The 23,823-nt window shown below is 42.6% G+C and overlaps 1 protein-coding gene across 6 annotated transcripts in view; it reads left to right on the top strand.

Annotated features, from left to right (window-relative positions):
* hmcn1 (hemicentin 1) overlaps positions 1 to 23,823 on the top strand; it is a 701,874-nt gene that overhangs the window by 522,905 nt on the left and 155,146 nt on the right. For all 6 annotated transcript variants that reach the window (XR_013579326.1, XR_013579325.1, XM_078561403.1 and 3 more), the window contains exons 55-61: positions 881 to 994; positions 1,443 to 1,630; positions 3,244 to 3,340; positions 3,979 to 4,140; positions 8,146 to 8,259; positions 12,910 to 13,112; positions 20,605 to 20,686. Coding sequence is in view for 4 of the 6 variants with exons in the window: in XM_078561403.1 (XP_078417529.1) it covers positions 881 to 994; positions 1,443 to 1,630; positions 3,244 to 3,340; positions 3,979 to 4,140; positions 8,146 to 8,259; positions 12,910 to 13,112; positions 20,605 to 20,686 (960 nt within the window). In the remaining 2 variants the exon portion in view is untranslated. The remainder of the gene's footprint in view (positions 1 to 880; positions 995 to 1,442; positions 1,631 to 3,243; positions 3,341 to 3,978; positions 4,141 to 8,145; positions 8,260 to 12,909; positions 13,113 to 20,604; positions 20,687 to 23,823) is intronic.

Genomic DNA, 23,823 nt, shown 5'->3' with positions numbered 1-23,823 from the left:
CCAGTTCAAATTAGCACTCTTACCCTTTCCGCTCTAATTATATGAAAGCACTCAGGTAACCCCTCCAATTGCTTAAATTATTATTTTAATTTCCTCTCCCCATTTTCTGTTATATTTCATCCCCTCAAACATACCAATTTCATCAAGGCACTGTTCCCCTTTCACCCAGTTTTACTCTGGCACTCTGTTGCCCATTGTATAGATGCTACAAGGTGCATTCCATGTATGTGGGGTTGATCCAGAACGCAGGCCATTGTATGGACATCCTGGCCTGGATTTTCCATACAAGTTATGCCAATCACCAGATACAACTTGAGCAGGAAGTTCTCGGAGACTGCTCCTCCGTCACTTCTCAGTTCACCCTGTGACAGTGCAATACGTTCCCCCATCACTTCAGTTGGCTGTATTGTGATGGTCTGAAGGTTACAGAAGTATGTGATGACATAATTTGCACATTTTATGCCATAGCCCCAGTGGACACAGGGGCTACAATTATGTGCCTGGTCCTCATGTTGCTTTCTTAAAGAACTGCTCCCTACTTGTTCATTCTACCACCCCTGCTTCCAGCTAGCCTTCCTCGTTAGTTCTGATTTACTTTGGAACGTATTCAAACTTTTTGCCCAAATGCAACACCTAATCAGTGACCTTAAAGGGATCAGAGGGGATGGTATTAACAGCTAAATATTACAAATGTGCTCCAGACTCAGGAAACCTATGAGCAGTGCAACAGGCGATCCATAAGTATTTATAAAATATGAGTTGATGTCCCAACATATAAAATCATATGAATTCCTATCAGTAAATTAGTATTAGATCAAAAACAATATGTTCTTAAAATTTAAGCATTCAAGTATATCAATTTGCCTTCATTATCTATTAGGAGGACGTGTGTTACAAATTCCCAGAGCACAAATAGAAGATGCTGGCAGGTATATGTGTGTGGCTATGAATGAAGCAGGCGAGGATTCAATTCAGTATGAACTGAGAGTTATGAGTGAGTATCATGGGCTCAACCAAACAATGAATTTTGTGGCACAATAATGCTCAAATTTATGAATATTTATCTTGAAAAAATTAGCTGAATCTCCTTTCTTTTAACCCTGATCCCTCTCCACCCTGAGTCACAATTATCAACCCCAATTAAGTAGCTGAACAAACTGTACTTTGCAATGAGCTAAACAAAACTAACTGCTGACAACCAAAACCCTGCTCTTTTACTCGTATTAGAAATTCCAATTGCATAACTAGAATTTGGTTAGCCGTGCTCAATCTCAGATTATGATATCAACTGAACTGCTATCTTAGGAACTGAGTCCAACTCATTTATTATGTATAGCAGGCCAAACTGATGATTTTTCATTGCTGTAGTTTGTTATTACTGACAAAAAGTTCAAAAAGATATTGTTAAGCAATTCCTAACACCACTGTGCTTTTCCATCTAGCTCCTCCTACCATTAAAGGGGCTGATACTGATTTACCAGAAGAAGTAATTGTGCTGATAAACAAGACTATCATGTTGGACTGTATGGTCAGCGGAACTCCCACTCCTAAAATCTCCTGGCTGAAGGACGGGCAGCCATTGAAAGCAGACAATACCCACAAACTCCTGTCCAATGGACGAACTCTTCAGGTGTGGACCCCTGCTATCAACGCTTATGTTTCATGGGACAATGTTAAGATCGTTCATTCATTATGAAGAACTCATCCAACCTTCTATCTAAATATTTTCACCGTGTTTTAAATACTTAGTTAAAACAGGCTGTTGAAGAGGTTGCAGAAAGCACCTGGGGTACTTTCAACATGTCCAGTAACTTGGTCTGTTGCTAGCAATTGGCAGATGGCTGTCTCACCAAATGAAAACAGTGCACATATAAAACCGCTCAATCTTTAAATTTACTGATGATCCTGAAATTATTTTTCTTCACTTGAAAGATATTAACTTCTGATTTCATGAAAGGATATTTAATTTTAAATCATCATTTTGCTAATTGTCTTACTGAAAGCCAACCCGATCAAGGCAGTAAACAGGAGACTTTTGACGACAAGTCAGTGAAATGGATAACAAGGTTTATTTGTAAAGGAGTACAACAACTGAGTTACTTTACAAATAAAGAGAACAATTAAAATTTCGTAAAATTGGACACAATCTTTCCCTAAAGGCTCGATGGATGAGTGCACTCTCTTGTGAGGAATGAATCGTACGGCATGGACCAAGCCTGCTGACTTGACCTCTTTGCAGCTGGAGCAGCAGTAGCATTCTATAATTGGTCTGCATCTCCCTGGGCTAGAGAGGAAAAATACGCCAAGGGGAGAATTTTCTCCCCATCGGGGGGTTGTGCAGGGGCGGGCTTGGGCAGGCGTGCAGCAGATTGGCGCTCCCGATCAGCTGGGCACCGCCATTTTACGTGTGCAGGCCAATTAAGGCCTGCCCAGTGTGACGCGCACCCAGAAGCACTCCCTGTGCGGGGAGGGGGGGTGGGTGTTGCCTGAGTCAAGAGTGCGTTCTTTTGCGCATGCCCACAAAAGTGCGCAGAAATCTCCCTGAGGCACCTCTGTGCCTCAGGGAGATTAATTTTAAGTCCCAACAGTTTAATAAAATGTTGAAAAATTTTTTATGACATGTCCCCTCATGTGAAACTGTCACATGAGCTGGGACATGTGCATTAATTTTAATAAAAATTTTCTGAAAATTTGAAATCATTCATGAAACCTCATCCCGCCCGTGGATGAGGTTCCATGAAAAATGTGAAGACTGCCTGGGCACTTCGCCTGCCCGCCAACCTTAGGGTTGGACAGGCAGCTTAGCTGATTGCCTTAATTGCTTTTTAACAAGCCTTAATAGGCCTTTGACAGTTCGGTGAGTGCGCAGCCCCACCACTGCTTGCCGAGCCGAAGATTCTGCCCCAATTTTGTAGTCAGTAATGCCTATTGGAAAGAGAGTTCATGCCATTGCAGCACCAGACTTGGCTACAATGCCCTTTAAATTCAATAAGTTCACTATTTATAGTGCATTGAAAACATACCTTAGCACATTCCCAATAGGAAGGGAAAAAGTGAAGGAGAAAAATGTTGGACAGGATATCAAATGTCAAATTGTAATGTTATAAATACAGTACTGAAACTTACTTTATATTGTGGGCATTAACAATAACTTGTAAAGCAAACAGTGTTTAAATTGTGTGACTGGGCATTCCTGAGTCATTGTAAAAGTTATTAAGATTCCATTTTTACTTTCACTAACAGGTCCTCAATGCTCACGTGTCAGATACAGGCAGATATGTTTGCGTTGCAGAAAATGTAGCTGGAAACACAGAAAAATATTTCAACTTGAATGTCCACGGTGAGTGGCATTGTTATTATAGCAGTTTCATATGAAGTGTTGGGAAAATATAAAAACCTCATGAAATCTACTCTGAAGAGTGGTGTAGTGGTATTGTTGCTAGACTAGTAAACCAGATACCCAGGGTAAGGCCCTGGGGACCCAGGGTCAAATCCTCCCATAGCAGATGGTGAAATTTGAATTCAATTTAAAAAATCAGGAATTAAGAATTATGATGACCATGAAACCATTGCCGATTGTTGTAAAAACCCATCTGGTTCACTAATGCCCTTTAGGGAAGGAAATGTCCTTTAGGGAAGGAAATCTGCTGTCCTTACCTGGTCTGGCCTACATGTGACTCCAGCAATGTGGGTGACTCTTAACTACTCTCTGAAATGGCCTAGCAAGCCATACAGTTCTCAAGGGCAGTTAGGGGTGGGCAATAAATGCTGGCTTAGACAGTGACACCCACATTCCATGAATGAAAAAAAATTACCACTAATGGCATGAAAACCATATAAACAACAAAATGAGAAAAGACTAAATTAGCCCCTAACTGTTACATTCTGGTCTGAGGTATATTATTTATTGCTGTCATAGAGAAACAACCTTTTCAAAAAAAAAGTTTTAAAAATTAAAATTAATTCTGTGTTTCACAGTGCCTCCCAGTATCATGGGCATCAACCCAGAGAACATGACTGTTGTTATAAATAACTTCATCTCTTTGACTTGTGAAGCCACAGCGTTTCCACCACCCAGCCTCAGCTGGCTTAAGGATGGGAAACCTCTACAGTCCAACACCAACATTCTTATTTTGCCAGGTGAGAAATCAGTTCATTTTCTGTAGTTTTTTTTTTGAACCTTCACTTGACAGACAACTTGATTGATCTTGATGGGTGAGGTATTAGCACAGTGCACTCACCACTGTTTGTAATGTCTACCACTCAACTCAACATAACTCTGCATTCTTGCAAATTAGGCTCACTCTTCCATTGTGCAGTACGCAGAGGCTGGATTTTCTATTGCCAGTGGGGGCGGGAATGAGTGCGGGTGTACTGTATCATGCTGCCTCTGGGACAATTTTCAATTTTCAAAGAGCTTGCAGGGGGGGGGGGAACAAAACCCACTCGTCGCCAGTTAGGAGCTTGTTATGGGGCCTGTCCAGAACAGAATGAGATTTTCAATCTTTTTTCCAGACAAAGCTGGATAGCCTGGTGCACGTTAGTGCACAGCCATTGGGGTTGCCTTGGGGCAAAAGGAAGTTTGTTTCCATTTGTGTTTTTTTGTGAAAGTTGAGGAGTCAACTTGTGCCAGTTTGAACACCATACCTAAAATTGGCATCCTTGGCCACTTTACACCTCTTTATCCTCCTGGCCCTTTCATGAGCAGCCTGCTCTCCTCAGCAGTGGCAAGCCCCAACATGGCTTCCCCCTGCCTTTGCCACTGGTGCCAGGCAGTTAGTTCCTGCCTCCTATGGAGGCTCACAACACCTCTAGCTGGGCACAGAGCTTGCCTCCTGCAAGAGTGACACAGTTCAGACGTGGAGCCAGGACCTAGAATGCATCCGAATGTCAGGTTCCTGACCCTGCTTCGAAAATCCAGCCCTTTGATGTTTGCATATAATCTCATTATTCAAAGGAACATCAACCCTACTTGAAAATGATAAACTGCAAACACTTATTTTCAGGGATCGAGCCAGTGTTTTCTGAACAGAAGCTGGGAGTTCACATATTTGGAAGGTTAATAAAGTTAGGGTGGAGTCTATAGGTATATCATTGCTCATATCTAAAATTTTTGATGGAAATCGCAATACTTGTGGGTTGATTACCACTCCAATCCCTGCTGTTTTTCCTTTCCGTTCCTAACCCTGCCCGAATTTAGTCATGAACACTGTTGATTGCCTAAGGTGTTATGTACTGTGTGTGGAGATATCCACCTCGTACATTTAACCACAATGGGAGGAGGGCTGCCATTGCATTTTGCTGCCCCATCTAATAAATTGCAAACTTCATTATGGACAGATCTCCCAGTAATAGTGGCCATTGATGGAACATAAGCAGCCTAACTGCAAGAAGATAAAATGTTGTTTGCCCCTTTCTGTTCAGAATCAAAATTCTGGGCAGTTAAAGGGAAACCACAGAAAAGCTAAATTGTGCTCCAAAATGAAGAATGTACAATGATAAATAACTGGAGGGGGATAGGGGGAATAAAGCAATAGTACAGAAAAGGGTGCAGAACAAAACTACAAACAAAAGGGAAAATTGCTGTGAAGGCTACAGGCAAATTGTGCTGCTTCTCAAACTGTGGGCGGGATCTTACGGGGCTTCACAGTCTCTGCTCCCCCCCCCTCACCCCAGGGGGAGACTGCCAACAGGAACAACAGCTGCTCCACTATCATTTAACAGCCAATGGATGACCAACAGCTCTGTAGTCCCTACAAAGCTAGGCAGGAATGGTGGCCACTGCTGGGATTACAGCAAGTTCCCAATGGAGATCATCACTGGAGCCAGACACCAAGATAAGCGATGGGGATTTTCCCAGAGTCAGGTAGGCAGGCCTGCCTAAGGGAGGGGGAGGTCAAAGGTGTGGGGGGCTGGGTTTGAGAGGCCAGGAGGGGAGGCTAAAGGGGAAAGTGTGATGTTGGGTGGTGGTGTCTCTGATGGGAACAGGGGATGGCAAAGGTGGTTCCCCCCACTTGCTTGACATCTGTCTGCACAGCTAAAGCTGCTGGACTACCCACTTGGTGAGGGCCTCCCCCACCATGGGTAAAATAGCAGTGGGGTGGGATGAGGCCCTTAAGTAGTCATTAACTGGCGATGAGGGCCTCAATAAGCCCAAGGGCAGGCGGGCTGCCCAATGCTTCCACCGCCACCTGTAAAATTTCATACAGGGGGCAGGAGGATAGGCAGCAGGAAGGCCACTCACTGGATTTTACGAACCCCCACCTCATATTCAAACCCGCCAATGGAGTGTAAAATCCAGCCCTGTACTACACTAGCTGAGGCTTTGGTAGGGAGCAGATTACTGCTAAAAGTTCATATAATTGATGAATGTACCTCGCGTGTCCTTGATATTAACCTATCCTTGTCACCGTGGCAGTTCAATTATAAAGTTGATGGCAGCTTTGTCTCATTCCTATAAATTTTTACAGGTGTTTTTCAGTATTCAGTAGCAGAATAATAAACCAGCAGTAAACAGAATACTGCACCATATAACTAATGACTGGACTGAAAGCAATAGCACGTTTGGAGTCTACACAGGTTCAAAGCCAAGTCACTACTTTTCAAATGTGACTAATTATTTGCATTTTTTTGGTTTTGAATGGTAGCTTTAAATCTAATGTTGCTGTGGTGTTTGGTATTTATCTGATGAGTTTGTGGTTGGGTTTGTCCTTCCAGTAGCAGGAATCCAGGGTACAAAGCAGAACTTTTACCCTCTCACCGCACCCCCACGACCCCTCACCACCAACGCCCCCCCCCCCCCCCCCCCCACCCCCGACCCAGTTTCCACCACTTATGTATGGTAGGTTCCCACAGAATTACAACCACCATTGCGTAGCCACATAATTCCAGAGGTGTTGTACATTGAAGCTTGTGTTGGCTGCTGGAAATTACACATATCTAGAATTGGGATTTCTTTGTCCTAGACAGGTTTACATTTATGGACAGAGTAATCTGTTGTTACATTAGATCCCTTGCTAGGCAGTGTATGAGTGACAGTAATTAGTTACAGGCCATGCCACTCACATATTTCATTGGACTGGGGATCAGAGAGGAGGGAGTGGGAATGCAGAGAACATAATATCAGTCTTAAAAGGCAGCAGCATTACATAAAAAATGATTGACATGCAGGCTTTTCCATCCATCACTTCACAGTAACAAATGGAATTCAATGGAATTCAAGCACACCATGAACATTTGTGAAGTAATTTCATATTTTCAAAGGCAGATCTATCTTGTTTACACTTTCAAATGGTTCACATTATAGGGTTTTCATTTGGATTCTATTTAAGTAACTTTTTGGTCTTAACCATTTTAATTTAAAGATGAGGTCAAATAGGGGTAGACATTTCAATGTATAATTCCGAAAATCGCACAGGTGCAGAGGCAGGGGATAAGTCTTAGAAAGAGGGAACATTACAAAAGTAAAGACAATGTAGCTCATATTTTCACTTATCTTTCAATCAAGATAAAAGTTAAGATCAGCAAGTGAGATTGAATCTTGTTTACTGATATCAAACATAGGAAAACAAGAAATGAGAAAAGACCATTCTGCTCATCCAGCCCATTTCTTCAACATCCCTTGCACAATACACTCCATCGTAGGCTTCATTCATCCCATTAAGCCTCCCCAAGAAAGAGTCTGCAAGTTTCTCACCACATGAAAATCAATAAAGCAAAACTCTGAGAAAATGGTCTAATTTAGTGTCCTAGATTATACATCCTAGCCTTTAGTATAATATTTCCATGATCATAGGAGCTCAAGAACCACGCATATGGTAAACTAAATAGACAATCTGCAAAACGAAATACTCAAAAAGAATGAAGAAATTGAGTGGGGCAGAGGCATTAGGTGACAGCAATGGCCCTTAAAAATGTTAAGATTCTGTCCAAACAAATGTACTTTAGTGCAGAATTAATACTATTCTTCACTTTTACTTTTCAGAATTTATAGATGGTGGCATTCTATAGAAAATATTTTTTCTTATTGCTGTGGGATTTCATAGATGCAAATATGTATAGCAGCTGCAGAATTTGTCCAGCAGTGTTCTTCAGTTTGATGACCAGTGGAATCTGGTCTGATTCTGAAATCTTTCTGTCTCACAGGAGGACGAACTGTCCAGCTGCCTCGGGCTAAGCAGTCAGATGGAGGAAAGTACGCGTGTTTAGCCATGAATCAAGCAGGAGAAGCTGAAAAACAGATTTACCTCACTGTTTATGGTTCGTACATATCAATACAGTCAGAATTAGGTGCATAGGGACCAAAGAGATGAAAGAAAACACAGCAATACTTTATAGATTTTTCATGAGAAACACGTGAGAGCTGTGCAGGAACGGCATAGTCCATATGAAATAATGGTTGAGGGTAAAATGGGATAAGCAAGGTATATATGATCTTGGTAAGGGAGAGTTAAACTTTGCGTTTGGGTTTATTGCTTCAGTAAAACATTTTCAGGACAGATTTAAGAACGGCTTAATTTTTCACAAGAAGTTATTTGGTTTTGTAATTTTCTGATCCAATTCAACAAGAAACTTGCAAAAATTAGTTTTGAAAGGAATCTCAAATAGCACAAATACTTGTGGCAGTGCTGTCATTGGCCTTACTTAATACATCGTTACCAGTAGACCTTGAGTATTGTGTGCATTTGTAGTGCCTTGGAGGAAGCACAGAAGTGAAACTAAGGCCATAAATGGGATTGGGCATCAGAACTATGAGGAAAGGAGTAATATTCACATTAGAAAAACGTGGTGTTTCCACCAAGAAGTGCCATTATTAGAACATAGAATGCAGTATTAGAAATAGCAGTGAATTAAGAGAGTAGCTAATTTTATAAACTGTTGAGAATCTGCAGGCTTAATTCCAACTCTCATCCAGGGGCCTCTACCAATTATGATTCTAACATTGCGCCAGGAGATCTTTGGCTTCCAATGGTCTTACAGATGAAAAGACTGTGCATAAATACACTTGGAGAAAGATACTTAAAGGCTGGGGTTATTCTCCTTGAAGCAAAGGAGATTGAGAGGAGATTTGATAGAGGTGTACAATATTATGACAGGTTTAGATAAGGGGACAAGGATAAACTCTTCCCATTAGCTGATGGTATAAGGAATAGGGAACACAGATTTTGGTCAAGAGATGCAAGGGAAATATGAGGAATAACTTTTTAATGCAGAGAATGGTAATGACTTGGAACTCATGCCCACAAGAGTAGTGGAAACAGAAACAATGATTTCAAATGGAATGGATGGGCACTGGAAGGAAATAAACTTGCAGAGCAATAGGGATTGAGCGGGGAAGTGGCACTGACCAGATTGTTCTGTGGAGAGCCAGCATTGACTCGATGGGCGAAATGGCCTCCTCTTGTGTTGTAAGTGACTCTGACTCTAAATAATAGTGAATGCTTTGTCAACAAATTTGAATTTTTTCAATTAAACTCGCAATTGCAAAACTCAGTAGTGAATTTATCATCTAATCTATCTGTTTGATTCGTTTTTTCTTCATTCTTGCCTCCTTTAATCTTGCTTTCCTCCTACTTACAGGCTTTTAAACCCAACTTTATCATCATCTAATCATCAATCTTAATTTACCTTATCTTTCTACCATTCTTTTCAACCTTGTATCCAGCACCAATGGCCTAAAATCTCAATTGAAATAATTATTGAACTAGAGATGTTTATCTGCAATGAAGTTCGGTTAATGAGCTTTGAATCAGTAACCGAAAATTCTCAGATATAAGCAGTTTCAAATGTCCAGTCATCTGCATTAGTTATGAAAACAGAAGCTTAAATATGAATGTTTATCACAAATAAAATCATCACTTTAGTTATCAGATAATTTCCATCATTTGTCATCATAAAAAAAAGTTGGCATTTTTGCCAGGATTTTTTATCATTCAGTTTGAGAAAAGTGATAAGCACCGAGGCTATCTAATTTGGATGAATGACTACACGTTTTTATAATAGATTAGTTTATTCATTTTGACTTCGTATTATGTGGGAATTTGGATGAGTTCAGATTTATATTTTTCTGCCCAATAGATGGATTAAGAAAATGAGTTTTTAAATTGTTAAGCGAGATCATTGAGCCATAGGATGCCAGCAACTTTTAAATTAGATGTTGATTCCCATACTTTAAGGCCCACACAAGCAGTGTAATGACAAATCTCCAACAAGCCAGGTTTGGATGGCAGAAAGAGCAGCTTATGGTTTTAATATCTGTCTTTAATGCAATATAGACCTTCTGGCAGTGGAAGCTAGGGTAATGAAGTGAAATTAGAGCTGCTTTTTTTACAAACTGTTGACAATCTGCATGCGACTGGCTCAAGTCCAACTCTCATCAGGAAGCCAATCCCAATTTAAATAAACACATACAGATTGTTGACTCATGATTTACTTGGAAATACATATTCCAAATAAGAAAAATTGAATATATACTGGAGGTGACTCAATAATCTGTACCTCCAGTTAGAAATGACAATCACAAGAACCACATTTCAGGACATTATGTATGTATGCTTTATGATTTTTAATTTTCATGTTTGTATCTGCACTATGAACATGAAAAATGGTTTGATGTAAAAAGTAGTACTGCAAGCAATCTGTTAATAACCAACATTATTCTCCCAAATCAGGAAAGGAAAGAACTACATTAATATAAATGTAGATTGCTTTGTGCTTTAAATAGTCCTTTGCCCTACCCTATTAGAGAAACATACTTACATATTGATTTAACATATGCCATTCATTCTATCAGCATTTTGATATAATTATACCTGAGTTATTTTCAAGATGTAAAATTGGCATGTTTAATCAGAATTCAGCAACAGTATTTGGCCCTCTGCAAAGCCATGCAGTTAGTCAAAATATAAATTATTTCTTAGATTAGTTAAAAGCATTCTGCTCTAGAATGAAAATTCTTAGTGTTATAGTCAACAATTTCCATATCTAACTGTCCAGCCAGTGTGTCCCCTTCCTCTCCCCTCCACCCCAACCCTGACTGTAGCAGCAAGCGGGCATATGGAGGGAAGATTACATTTTTTGAAACCCCTGTTTCATTATTTTGTATTTCACTCACAATCAATTAATCAAAATTCCCTACAAACTCATTCTTTCCCTTTAAACCAAAACTGAAATTCCTCACCTTCCTTTATATACTCCTATGATCTCTAACAGGACAATTTCCAATTACTTTCTTACATCCTTCACTTATACACATACCCAGAAGTGCCTCTTTCAATCCAATTCTTTCTGCACCTACTGCAAGTTAATTAGGACTGCATGCTGTATGCACCAACTGCCATGCTTTTGTTTCTCAATTTGAAATAATTGCTCTTCAACTGTCAAATTGTTCAACCAGTCCCTCACCCTTATGTTTGACATCCTTGCCCCCAGCAAAATCTTTCTAACTTCTAATATTGGTTATTTCTCTTGCATCATCTTCTCTACAAGTCTAAAAGTAGCAAACATCAATCCATCTTGTTGCACAAATAGCTAAGCCATCCATCGTCAAATCTGGCTTTACTATGTTAAGTTCTACTCAAGCTCACTCTTCTCTACCAAAACTTCCCACTACTCTAAGATTATGTTTGAGAGCAAAGATAACCCCAGACTACTTTTCCATAATACTAACCACCCTTTAAGCCACTCTCCTTTTCCCTCTCCACCTTTAGCTTGAACAGTAAGTGAAAAGAATGCATGGATTTCTTCATCGCTAAGATAAAGACTATCTGTTTCAGCTGTCTCTGCTGCTTTTCATCTTCCTTATTCACCAAGCTAAACCTCTCCCAATTCCCCTCCACTCCTAGCTCTGAATTTCTTTTAGTCTCTATCTTTTCTTCCATCTCCTCTACTCAGCCCATCTACATGAGAAGTAAGACAGAGAGAAGTGATTCTAGAAGGTGGAAGTGGTACCTACGTAGTCTTCATGATGAAGAGAATTCAGGATTAGAGAGAACATACACCCTTTGTAATCATCTGTAATCGTTGTAATATCCCTTGCTCTCCTGACCAGCATCCTATCCTCTACCCTCCATAAACTTCAGCTCATCCAAAACTTTTCTGCCTGTATCCTATCATAAACCAAGTTTGGCTCATTCTTAAGCTATCCTTATTAACCTACATTGCTTTCTAGAACCTCAGTGCCTCAAATTTAAAATTCTCTTCTTTAAAGTCTATTATGGCCTCATTCTTTCATATTTCTGCAATCTCAACCAATGCTACAGCCACCACTATCCAAACTTTATATTCCTCTGAATATGGCCTCTTGTCCATTGCCCTTCCGCTTGTCCCACTATTCATGATTATATTTTCAGCCACCTAGACCCAACATTTTGGAATTCCTTCTTTAAACCTTTTTGCCTTTCTATCATCCTCTTTTCCTTCAACATCCTCCTCCTTAAACCCAATCTCTCCTAATCTTTCATTCTTTGACTCAATACCTATCTTTCCTTACTCCTCTGTAAGGTTCCTTGGGGCTATTTTTCTGTTGATAGCTCCAATATTAAATGGTGGTTGCTGCTTTATTCCCTTCCAAAATACAGGCTTCTAAAGCCAAAGCTTGAATCATCTAATTACCACTTCTCAGTTTAGCTTTTCTTCTCTCCTACTGTTCCCAAAATATGTGGTGTCCTCCACTATGGTTCTGAATAGAAAAGTAAAGTATGTTGCTATTACCACGTCACTCTGGAAAGTCTGTTTAAATGGCTTACTTCCAACATGTGTGAAAGGTCACTTTCAAAATTTGCTACCAGCAGCGATATGATTGAATGCCAGCCTGGAAGTCCTTACATGTATTTTCTTCTTCATTTTGAGTTGGGGTGCAATTTGGTTAGCATCACATTTACAGTTTTCAATGCTCTGCTTTTCATACAGTTCCACCAACTATTAAGGACCGTGCAGGGGATTCCCCTCACGCAATCAGTATCCGCACTGGAAATACAGCCATGTTGGAATGTGAATCAAATGCAGTACCACCACCTGTCATCACCTGGTTTAAGAATGGGCGGCCAGTCACAGAATCCAACAATATTCGTACCCTGGCCAATGGGCAAATGCTAGAAATCACAGGTGCAGAGGTAAGACTTTCCAAAGCAGAGGGTGCAATAGCAGAACAGACTTACAGGATGTGCGGTCTAAATCCGTGACATAATATTTGAATCATACTATCTTACAGTCACAATGACCACAAAATCTGGATACATAGTACCCATTATTTCATCCCTACGGGTGCCCTTTTCCCTCAAAAATGTGTACAGGTTTGGTGCTGGCTGTGCTGGATGCCATTTTGTTGAGGGAATTAGTACACGCGCAGGGAGTGTCCCCCTAAAGTATGCAGAGTAGTTCAATCATGACGTCAATCGGTGTGTAAACCCATCCCCCACCAGCACTATTTAAAGGGATCATCAACTACTTTCAGGTTAGTTGCTGATTGATTTCTACTGACTGTTGCTGCAATTGTAGAAGTGTTTGATGGCTTCCAGGGTTGCTTAAAGTTACAGAGGCAGTGGTGTAGCAGGTGCTGAACAACTTATCTTGATTTCAAGGATTCTTCACACACCATTGATCCCAAACATGGGTGTAATAGCTTGCACCCACTTAATCCAAAAAATGGCAAGAAACAGAGCAAGACAAGCTACTGGAAGAGAGGAGCCCTCAGTGAACAATTCTCTCACCTGAACTCAGCAAGGCACAGTGTGTTAGACATCTCCACTTCACTCAGAGCAGGGTTAGGACAGCATTGTTAGTGGCTGTGAAGGTGACAATGGTGATAAACTTTTATGTATCTAGCTAATTCTAATCTAGAGTAGGCGATATTGCAACATCCCTTAATTCATTGTCAAGTGTTGCATGAAGGAGGTCATTGAGACTTGTTATTCTAAAAGAGTTGAATAGATTTCATTCTGTCAGGCCAGAGACATGTAGGTGAAAGAAGTATACAGCTTCGCTAGGATCGCAGGCTTCCCCATTGTACAGGGTGCCATTGACTGCACATGTATCACTTTCTGGGCACTGCAAGTCAACTCTGAAATGTACTACAACTGGAAGAAATTGCATTTCCTCAGTGTGCAGCTGGTATACAACCTTATGCAACGTATTGTATAGGTCAGTGCCAGGTATCCTGGCAGCAGTCATGATGCCTTCATTGTGCAGCAGTCCATGGTGCCATCTGCATTTGAGCACTATGACAAACCAGAGGATGACTACAAGGCTACAAGGGTTAACCTTATTTGATGACATGGCTAATGACTTGTGGGAGGGGCACAACCCACACACGAGCAACATGCATGTCATGAAAACCATGTTGCAATGCGAAATGTGTTCTTTGGGGTGCTTAAGCGGTTGGGACTGTCTGAAGGAGCCCTGCAGTACTTGGCAAGTGTGTATGTCAAGATTCAGCATGCTGTGCTGCGTGCTGCACAACCTTGCCACCGTGAGGGAACAGCCCTTGCCATCAGGGACCTGCTAAGGTGGACCAAGAGGATGGGAAGAGGCAACCAAAGCATCCACTTTCTGACCGGGTTCTCCATGATCAACTTATTTGACTGTGGCCTCAGTGAACACAATGTCAATTCCCCATTCATCAACAGTCACGCACTTGACTTTTCCTCTGTTAAAGACCATCAGAGCATTCGGTTGACCATTATACTGAAATTTTAAAAAATTTAAAAATTACAAACCTAATTTTTAAATCAAACATTGTCATTAACACACAAAAGTCAAATCACCCTTGTGCATTCCCTTTGTGCATGTCTTCTATGAACCTATCCCTGTCCCAGTGCTTCTATGCAGTGCTATGCCACTGGTTGAATACTGCTGGAGGAAGACTGCTAATTGTAGTGGAGGAAACTACAGTTGACCTTGCAGGATGACCTCAAGCAGCTCGATCCTAGGAATCCTTACTTCATAACTGCACCACCTTGGCATGGACAGTATTCTAGTCTGTCTATCTGACAGGCAACAGTAAGGACATTGGGTGAGTGGCAGTGATGGGAGAACGAGTGCTAGCATCCTGAAAGGGGACAGATGGTGTCTCAGCAATCCTAGCTTCTGACCTGCTCTTGTAGCCACAGTATTTATATGGCTGGATCAGTTCAGTTTCTGATCAATGATAACCCCCAGAATGTTGATAGCAGGGGTAATTCAGCAATGGTAATGCCATTGAATGTCATGGGGATATGGTTGGTTTCTCTCTTGTTGGAGATGGTCATTGCCTGGCACTTGTGTGGTGTGAATCTTACTTGCCACTTATCAGCCCAAGCCTGAATGTTGTCCAGTACTTGCTGCATTTGGACATGGACTGCTTCACTTTCTGAGGAGTTGTAAATGGTGCTGAACATTGTGCAGTCATCCGCAAACATCCTCACATCTGACCTTATGATGGAAGGAAGATCACTGATGAAGCCACTGAAGATAGTTGGGCCTAGGACACTACCCTGAGGAACTTCTGCCATGGTGTCCTGGGACTGAGATGATTGGCCTCCAACAACCATAACCACCTTCCTTTGTGCTAGGTCTGACTCCAATCAGTGGACAGTTTTCTCCCTTATTCTCATTGACTCCAGTTTTGCTAGGGCTCCTTGATGCCACACTTAGTCAAATGCTGCTTTCATGTCAAGGGCCTTAACTCTCTTATCTCACCTCTGGAGTTCAGCTCTTTTGTCCATGTTTGGACCAAGGCTGTAATGAGATCTGGAGCTGAGTGGCCCTGATGGAACCCAAAATGAGCAGTAGTGAGCAGGTTATTGCTGAGTAAATGCTGCTTGATAGCACTGTTGACGACACCTTCCATCACTTCGTTGATGACAGAGAGTAGACTGATGGAGTGATAATTGGCTGGGTTGAACTTATCCTGCTTTATGTGGACAGGACATACCTGGGCAATTTTCCACATTGCTGGGTAGATACCAGTGCTGTAGCTGTACTGGAACAACTTGGCTAGGGGTGCAGCAAGTTCTGGAACACGTCTTCAGTACAATTGCCGCAATATTATCAGGGCCCATAGCTTTTGCAGTATGCAGTGCCTTTAGCCGTTTCTTGAAAATATGTGGAGTGAATCGAATTGGTTGAAGACTGGAATCTGTGATGCTGGAGACCTCAGGAGGAGGCCGAGATGGATCATCCACACGGCATTTCTGGCTGTAGGTGGTTGCAAATGCTTCAGTCTTGTCTTTTGCACTGATGTACTGAGCTCCCTCATCATTGAGGATGGGGATATTTGTGGAGCCCCCTCCTCCTGTTAGTTATTTAATTGTCCATTACCATTCATGACTGGCTGTGGCAGGACTGCAGAGCTTAGATCTGATCCATTGGTTGTGGGATTGCTTAGCTCTATCACATGCTGCTTCCGCTGTTTGGCACACAAATAGTCCTGTGTTGTAGCTTCACCAGGTTGACACCACATTTTTAGGTATGCCTGGTGCTACTCCTGGCATGTCCTCCTGAACCCTTCATTGAACTAAGGTTGATCCCTCGGCTTGATGGTTATGGTAGATTGGGGGATATGCCAGCCCGTGAGGATACAGATTGTGGATGTATACAATTCTGTTGCTGCTGATGGCCCACAGCGCCTCAATCTTGTCCAATTTTGAGTTGCTCTATCTGTTCAAAATCTATCCCAATTAGCACAAGTGGTAGTGCCACACAACACAACACACAACTTGACAGTTTGAAGCAGCACTAGCCTCACATGAACCTGGGCCTCATGCATTTACCACTGGGCTCCATGCTATTATCATTTAAATTACCAGGCATCACAATGAATGGGTGCAGGTTAATCGAGCATTGTGATCCTCGTGCCCATTTTCAGGCCTTATTCAATTTTTCTGCCCATGGGTTTCCCTGCAGCTCTGACCCCTGTCCATCGCACTAAGTGTCTACCCGCCCCACTCACCCCCAAAGCACACCAGTCTTACAGTGTTGTGTTGCTATTTCTTCTTTCCAGCCTCTTGGTCCTTGCACAGTACCAGCCTGCTGAGTTTCTACAATATTGATGCTATTATTGTAAAACCACAGCATTTTTATCACTGTGAATCCCTTGCAGTCTCGACACAAAATGAGACTGTCTGGCCAGCACTGTGAGGGACTGGGAGAAGCAGCAGCAAAATAAACAGAACAAGATTTTCTAGGATATGTTACTTATGTTTCAGGATACAGAATTCACATTGGCGCTGGGAAATGGAACAGTTCACATTTCAAGCGCCCAGTGTTAGCATCTTGGACTTCCAGGTCAATCTTGGCGCAACTCCCTCAATTCCACTATGCCTCAATATCTATCTCAGAAGACCACCCCCTACTGCACCACCATCACTTTTTTAAAAATTTCTCACACTTGCATTCTGCCTCTCTGGGTGGTCCTGTCAGTTAATGCGGAAATAGGGGCAGGGAAGTTCTCCCCACTGGGAACTGGATTAAGACTGTTGAAACACATTTCAAATGGGACCCACACAGCCAGCAGATAGTCTCATCAGACAGACTGGAAGGCATTCACAATGATTAAAAATGCCTGGTGTTGCAAAAATAACATCAATACAGTAGAATTAAACTCAACAGGCTGATACTATCCCATCAGTCTGGGCTAGAGCTAATTCAGAGATTAAATTACTGTGGTTAAATTAAATAATCCACACTTCCGACGTTGCAGCACTCTCTCATCAACGCTCTAATGCGTTAGCCTAGAATACGCAGCCAGGTGCTGGATGCTGGACACTTGGTGGAATCTTCCCAGATTTGCACTAAGTGCGGTAGCGGGCAGGTAAATGACGTTTTACCTGCTGGCCGCGATGGGGGGCTTTCACGCCATATCATCCCAAACCCACCACATTATTTATACATTCCCGGGAAACACACCGTTTCCATGGTGGACGGGCTCCGATTCACCTGCCTCACCATCACCTTGCCGCTTCATCACGCCAGACACCATATAGGACTACAGCAAAGAAGACATGGGCCCGAAAGGCTAGAAGATTGCAGTCCTTGAGCGCTCTTTGGGCGCCGTGGAGGCCCGTTGTGATATATTCTATCCCTGCTCTGGCCACAGGAGGGCAGCAACATTACCACTCCAGCTTAGTAGGTGATGGCAGTGGTGATCAGTGCCAATGCTACACAGAAGAGGTTGGCCATCCAATGCAGATAGAGGATGAATGATCTCATCCATGCAGTCAGGGTATGGCAACCATCTCATCACTCTAAACTCACACATTCATGCTCACCACACATTCACTGGCATCTCACTCACTGAGCCAGCTCAAGGGACATCACCACCCATCCTCACACACACATAGCCTCACATGTCCATCTGGCCTCATCTCCTCTGGAGACTGCCTCCTCAGCCCTCACCATCTTGAGGCCACTTGCACAGATCAACATATGCCCCCACATACACATCCTGGGTTACCCCCTTCCCCAGAACAGCCTTCATCCTGCAACCTCTTCCCTTGACTGAGGCTACTTCTCCCCCTTTGCCAAGCAAGCCCTGCAGCCATTGAAAAGCCACCCAATATATCTGTTCTGGTAGGTAGAGACCTGCTGTGAGTCCCCCTAAAAGTGATGTGGTGCTGTCTGTGAAGCCTGGCGCTGATGTCTGCAACTGCTGACTGAAGCAAGGTAGTCAAACAAGCCTTGAAATCCCGTGCAGCCCATCAAGTGCCCGTCGCTTATGTGCTGTTGTGAAACACGTTGGCATGTTTTCTTGCCGATGTGGACGGATGATCCAGAGGGGGTGTACAATTCCGGCGGGCAGGCCTACTAATGATATGTTGATGTATTACAATGAGGTTCCCAACATCTGATGGTGAGGAACGCAGCCCACCATCGGCGGGCTGAGCGGACGATCGCGAACTGGTTTCACGCTGTCGTGAAACCAATCGTGCCATACTGTCCGACTACGCCACTGAACACGCCTGACACCAGCGGGCAAGGCAAATCCAGGCCACTGTCTTTACTAAAGTAACCAATGTAAGGCAGTTATTTTCTATTTAACCAGAAGGTGGAAACTTATATTCAGTTCTACGCTGTTTAGACAGTTCTGACCAGAAAATCAAAGGACTATCACACACCCCCAATGGCCCTCTATGCCAAGCTCTGCCCTTCCACCTGCCCTCTATGACCCTTGAACTGTCAATCAAGCAATATTTTCTCTGGGACGTAGCTGTTTCAACAATAGTAATGGTTGTCTGAGGTCCGATTGTCTAATCTTTGCAGTCAATTTCACAATGTTTATTTACACAAGGTTAAGTCATTTCCACAAGGTTAAGTCATTTCAAGGGCTTGCGGTTTCTGTTATTGATACTTTAAAGGGTCTGGACGATTGACACTTTTATTGCCTTCTAGTGGAGTGACTTTTTTAACATAGTAGAAAGTTATGAATGAATTTTTTTAAAGCTTTTCTTTTACATATCCTACTGTCACTGTAGAGTTCATTGGTTCTAAACAGTGTATAGTGGGTCGATGGGCATGGAAGTGCCATAACTTGGCATTGGGGGCATGAGAGGGTGAGTGGAAGGGCAGAGCTTGGCATTGGAGGCATGAAGGTCCATAGGAGGTGGGTGGAAGGGTAGAGCTTGATGTAGGGGACATGAGGGGTCATGGGTGGTGTGTGGGGAGCATGAGGTGACAGGGATGGGGTATGGGGAGTGTTTGGAGCATGAGGGATGTTTGGGATGAGGGCTGGAGGGCCTTTGTGTTTTTATTTTAACTAGGATGAAGTCCCACAACACGAAGGCGGACCTTTTAAACAGCCCGTCTCTGTACCCGGCAGCCCCTGTGGCTGTCTCCAAACTCTTTCCCAGGTCAGCTGGCCTGACCCTAGCCCACACCAGACCCCCGGAAATGAAGATCCCACCTTTGCAGGCACTTTCTCCCGAGGCGGGCGGGCCAAGCCAGGAATTTTCCCAACTCCCACTACCTGCTTCGAGGATGAAAATTCAGGCAATTAATTCTGTTTCTCCTGCCACAGATGTTGCCAGAGCGGCTGAGTATATCCAGCATTTTCTGCTTCGACTTCAGATTTCCAGCACCTGCTGTTCTTTGCTCTTGCCTCATAAATGGTTCTGCCAATTTCCACCCCAATCCTTTCCTGGAAATGAGTTTCATGTGTTAATGACGCTTTGTGTGAAGAAAAACTTCCTGACATTAGTTCTGAATTTGCTTTTCACTAGATTGAACCTGTTCCCAAAGTTCTGAATTTGCAAAGTTGCCTTCAATTTATGCTTTTGACTGTTTAATATCCTAATGTACCCCTAAAGGATCCTCTCTCAGTTCCTCCTTTTCAAAAATGAATGGTTCAATTTGTCTGTTCAGATAAACTAAATCCAAATAATATGGATAATTTTTTAAAATGTTACATTTATATTTCTGGAATGTCAGCACAATTGAAAAGCTCGGCAGTAAGGAATTAACTAGTGCTTGTTAATGTATAATTATCTTTATATTGTGTAGGATTAAATTGGTTACTGATGCAACCCTCATCAATAATAATTTATGAAGATTATTAAATCCTATAAAATTGCATTGTTTTCAACTGTACTTTTGAAGATTTCCATAATATTTTTTGTGTATTTTTTGCTGTAGGTTTCAGACACAGGCCAGTATGTCTGTAAAGCTACAAATATTGCTGGACAAGTAGATAGGAATTTCCACCTCAATGTACATGGTAAGCTGGGTTTTTTTTAGGAATATTAATTGTGGAGAGATGTTTGGGTATTGTAAGTTTGACTAACAAATTAAATATAATTTGTTTTCAGATGCAAATATGACAAAAAACTGGTGACAATGGGTGGATTTTAATGCCCTCCCCCGAGGTGGATTTGGAGACAGGGGGTGCATTTAATTGGGCTAGAGGTTGCGAGGTGAGGACCCTGCCATCTTTGTGCCTCTGCCTCGATTAAGTCCGGGGTGGGAAGCCTCAGGGGCATCCTTCCCCTCCTGCAACGCAAATTGAGGCCCTTAAGTGAGCAATTAATGCCCACTTAAGGGTCCTATCCTGCCGCCGCTAGTATTTAACCAGCAGTGGACAAGGCAATGGTGCAGGGAGTCCGAAAAGCAAAATCCCAAAATTGCAGGCTCCAGGCGGTGTCCCTCATTCAAAGGCACTAAGTGCCTGATCAAGGGACCCAGCCTTGGGGAGCAGGAAGGCCTGTTGAGAGCCACTCCTTGCCCTTTTTTCTGGCTCCCCTAATCCCCCCCTCCCAGTTAGCGACCCCCCCTCCCCACCACCCACATCCCACCCTCACTCAAGTGTGGCCTTGTCAACCAACATGGAGACTGATCCTTGGCCTATGATGGGTTAATTACCAGCAGTTACTACCAGTCCTGGCATTTAAAGTTTTTTTTGTCACTAGGTGTCAGTAGTTTGAAGCTTCAGTGTTTTACTTTCCAAATCTAACTTCATTTGTTGGCACCTACTCTGCTATTATGCCAATCACGCTGGAGGTGGCAGGAATGGTAGAGGATGATCATTGAATTTGGATGCTGGTATGCCCCTATCATGGTCCTGGGATAGAGAAAGGGGTGAGAACAGAAGTTCAGGAAATGGAACAGGCACGGCCAAGGGCCTTATCAACCAATGTAGATGGGAATCCTCGGTTGAGGAATAAGGAAGACATATTGGAAGCAGTGGTATGGAAGGTGGCAATGTCAGAACAGATGTGTTGAGACGGAGAAACTGAGGGGGGTGGATTAGAGTCCTCACAAGAAACAGGATGGGAGGAAGTGTAGTCAAAGCAGCTGTGAGTTGGAAGGCTTATAATAGATATTGGTGGACAGAAATTGGTGCTATTGAGGTAGGGAAGAGAAGAATTGGAGCTGGAGAATGTGAAGTTGAGGGAAGGGTGAAAATTGAAAGCTAAGATGATAAAATGTTCCAGTATGGGGCGAGAGCAGAAAAAGAACTGAGGAAAGGAACCTGAGTAGACTGGAGCAAAGAACATACCACTTATCCCATGGAACTGGTGCATTCAAGGAAGAAGCAAAGAGCCCTCAGACCTTCTTGGTGGGGATTGGAGGTGTAGACAGATTGGGCATCCATAGTGAAAGGACCAGGAAACTCAAAACTGTTGAAGGTAGTAGAAGGTGACAGAGAGTTGTGGATGTGAGTGGAAAGAAATTGGACAATGGGGAAAAACAGAGTCAAGATAGGAAGAAATCATTTCTGTGAGGCTAGAAAAGGCTGAAGCAATGGGTCTGACCAGGGCAGTCCTATTTGTGGATCTTGGGATGGAGGTAGACATGGGATTTGTGGGGTTTAGAGACTGAGATTCGAGGCTGTCGAAAGATGATCTGAGATTAATGACAGGGTGTGCATGTGGCAGCGCATGGCATTGAGTGTGAATCTCATGATGCCCGCCCCTGCATGCCAATGGCAATATTCAGGTCTGTATGTCTAGGAGAAAGCTGTAATCATGGGTGGTTCCAAAACATGAAGGATGGAATTTTATTTGAACTGCACATAGAATAAGTCAGAGACAAGAAGGAGAAGGCGATGTGGCTGTGAAAATAAATCAAACAGGAGAAGGGAATCAAAAGGTGAGCAAGGCAAAAGAGATCAATAGAAATTCTTAAAAGTGTGCATTCCTAGAAGGGAAGTGTTAGTGAATTAAACACTTTTGGAAACGGTTTGAAGCAAGGATAATGCGGAAACCAATTTGCACATAGCAAGGTCCCACAAGCAATCTGTTGTGATGTTGCCTGAAAGCGGTCTGGAGCACCAGGTGAACTCTCTTGCTCTTCAAATAGTACCATAGGATCTTTTACATCACCTGAAAGGGCAGGCATTAAACAGGGGCCATGTATCATGCAAAAGGCAGCGCCTCCCACCAGTGTCACACTCCTTCAGTAATATACCGAAATGTCAGCCTCGATTAGGTGCTCACATTTCTGAAGTGGGTCTTGAACCAAAAACCTTCTGATTCAGAAGTGGGAGAGCTACCACTGAACTTAAAGCTGACACGTAATCCTCCACTCCCTCTTGCTCAGTGCCTGCTCAGTATCCACAACTTATGATGCATTCTGAGATACCTCCCTGTATGTTAGCAGGAATGTAAGTTGTTGACAAGATGGTGGAATTTTTAAAGTTATGTCAGTATCTTGGATATAACAAATGTTTCCTGTAAATATTGTTACTCAACATATTTTAGTAGAATTATGAAACAAGCTGTAAAACAAAATGTGAAATTCCAGACCTAACTTCTGTAATTTGTTGCTTTTTTTTTTTGCTGGCGTCTCAAAGAGCAATAAAGCAAAACAGGCTCAGTGCCAGGACCAAAGGAGTGGGAATATTGTGCTGTTGCAAAAGCCTAGCAATTCATAGCCCTATTGTATCTTTATTAAAATAATCCATTAGCTTGCTCATTGAGCTTAAACCACTTTTATTTGGAATTAATAAAGTATGATTATGTGGTGTTTAAAGGGGCATCATTGTCAGTAGAACATCATTGGCGTTCTTTCCCTCTGTGTTTTGACAACACACAATGCAAGATCAGTCCTGCCAGAACACATCATCAGAGCATAAAATAACACTCTTCTAGGCTCCTTACGTCCCAAAAACATTTGATGGTATAATTTTGAAGAACCGTTGTTGAGGTGCCCTAATGCCTCAGTAAGTGCATTCACTGAGCCTTATAGACCAGATGGGTCCAGATTTAATCCCGGTTCTAGAGCAAGTTAGTTGATCACAGCCTCTCCAGGCTAGGCAGGGTAAAAAAAACCATCTTATGCCCTATTGGTAAGTGTGTGTGTGTGTGACAGGGGTGGGGAAGGTATTGTGCCAGGATAGAATTGAATTTGATTGTT

The sequence above is a fragment of the Cetorhinus maximus genome, chromosome 17, assembly GCF_964194155.1.
Source record: "Cetorhinus maximus chromosome 17, sCetMax3.hap1.1, whole genome shotgun sequence".
Lineage (NCBI taxonomy): Eukaryota > Metazoa > Chordata > Chondrichthyes > Lamniformes > Cetorhinidae > Cetorhinus > Cetorhinus maximus.
Note: the sequence above shows the minus strand (reverse complement) of the source record. Positions and strands in the feature narration are given on the sequence as shown.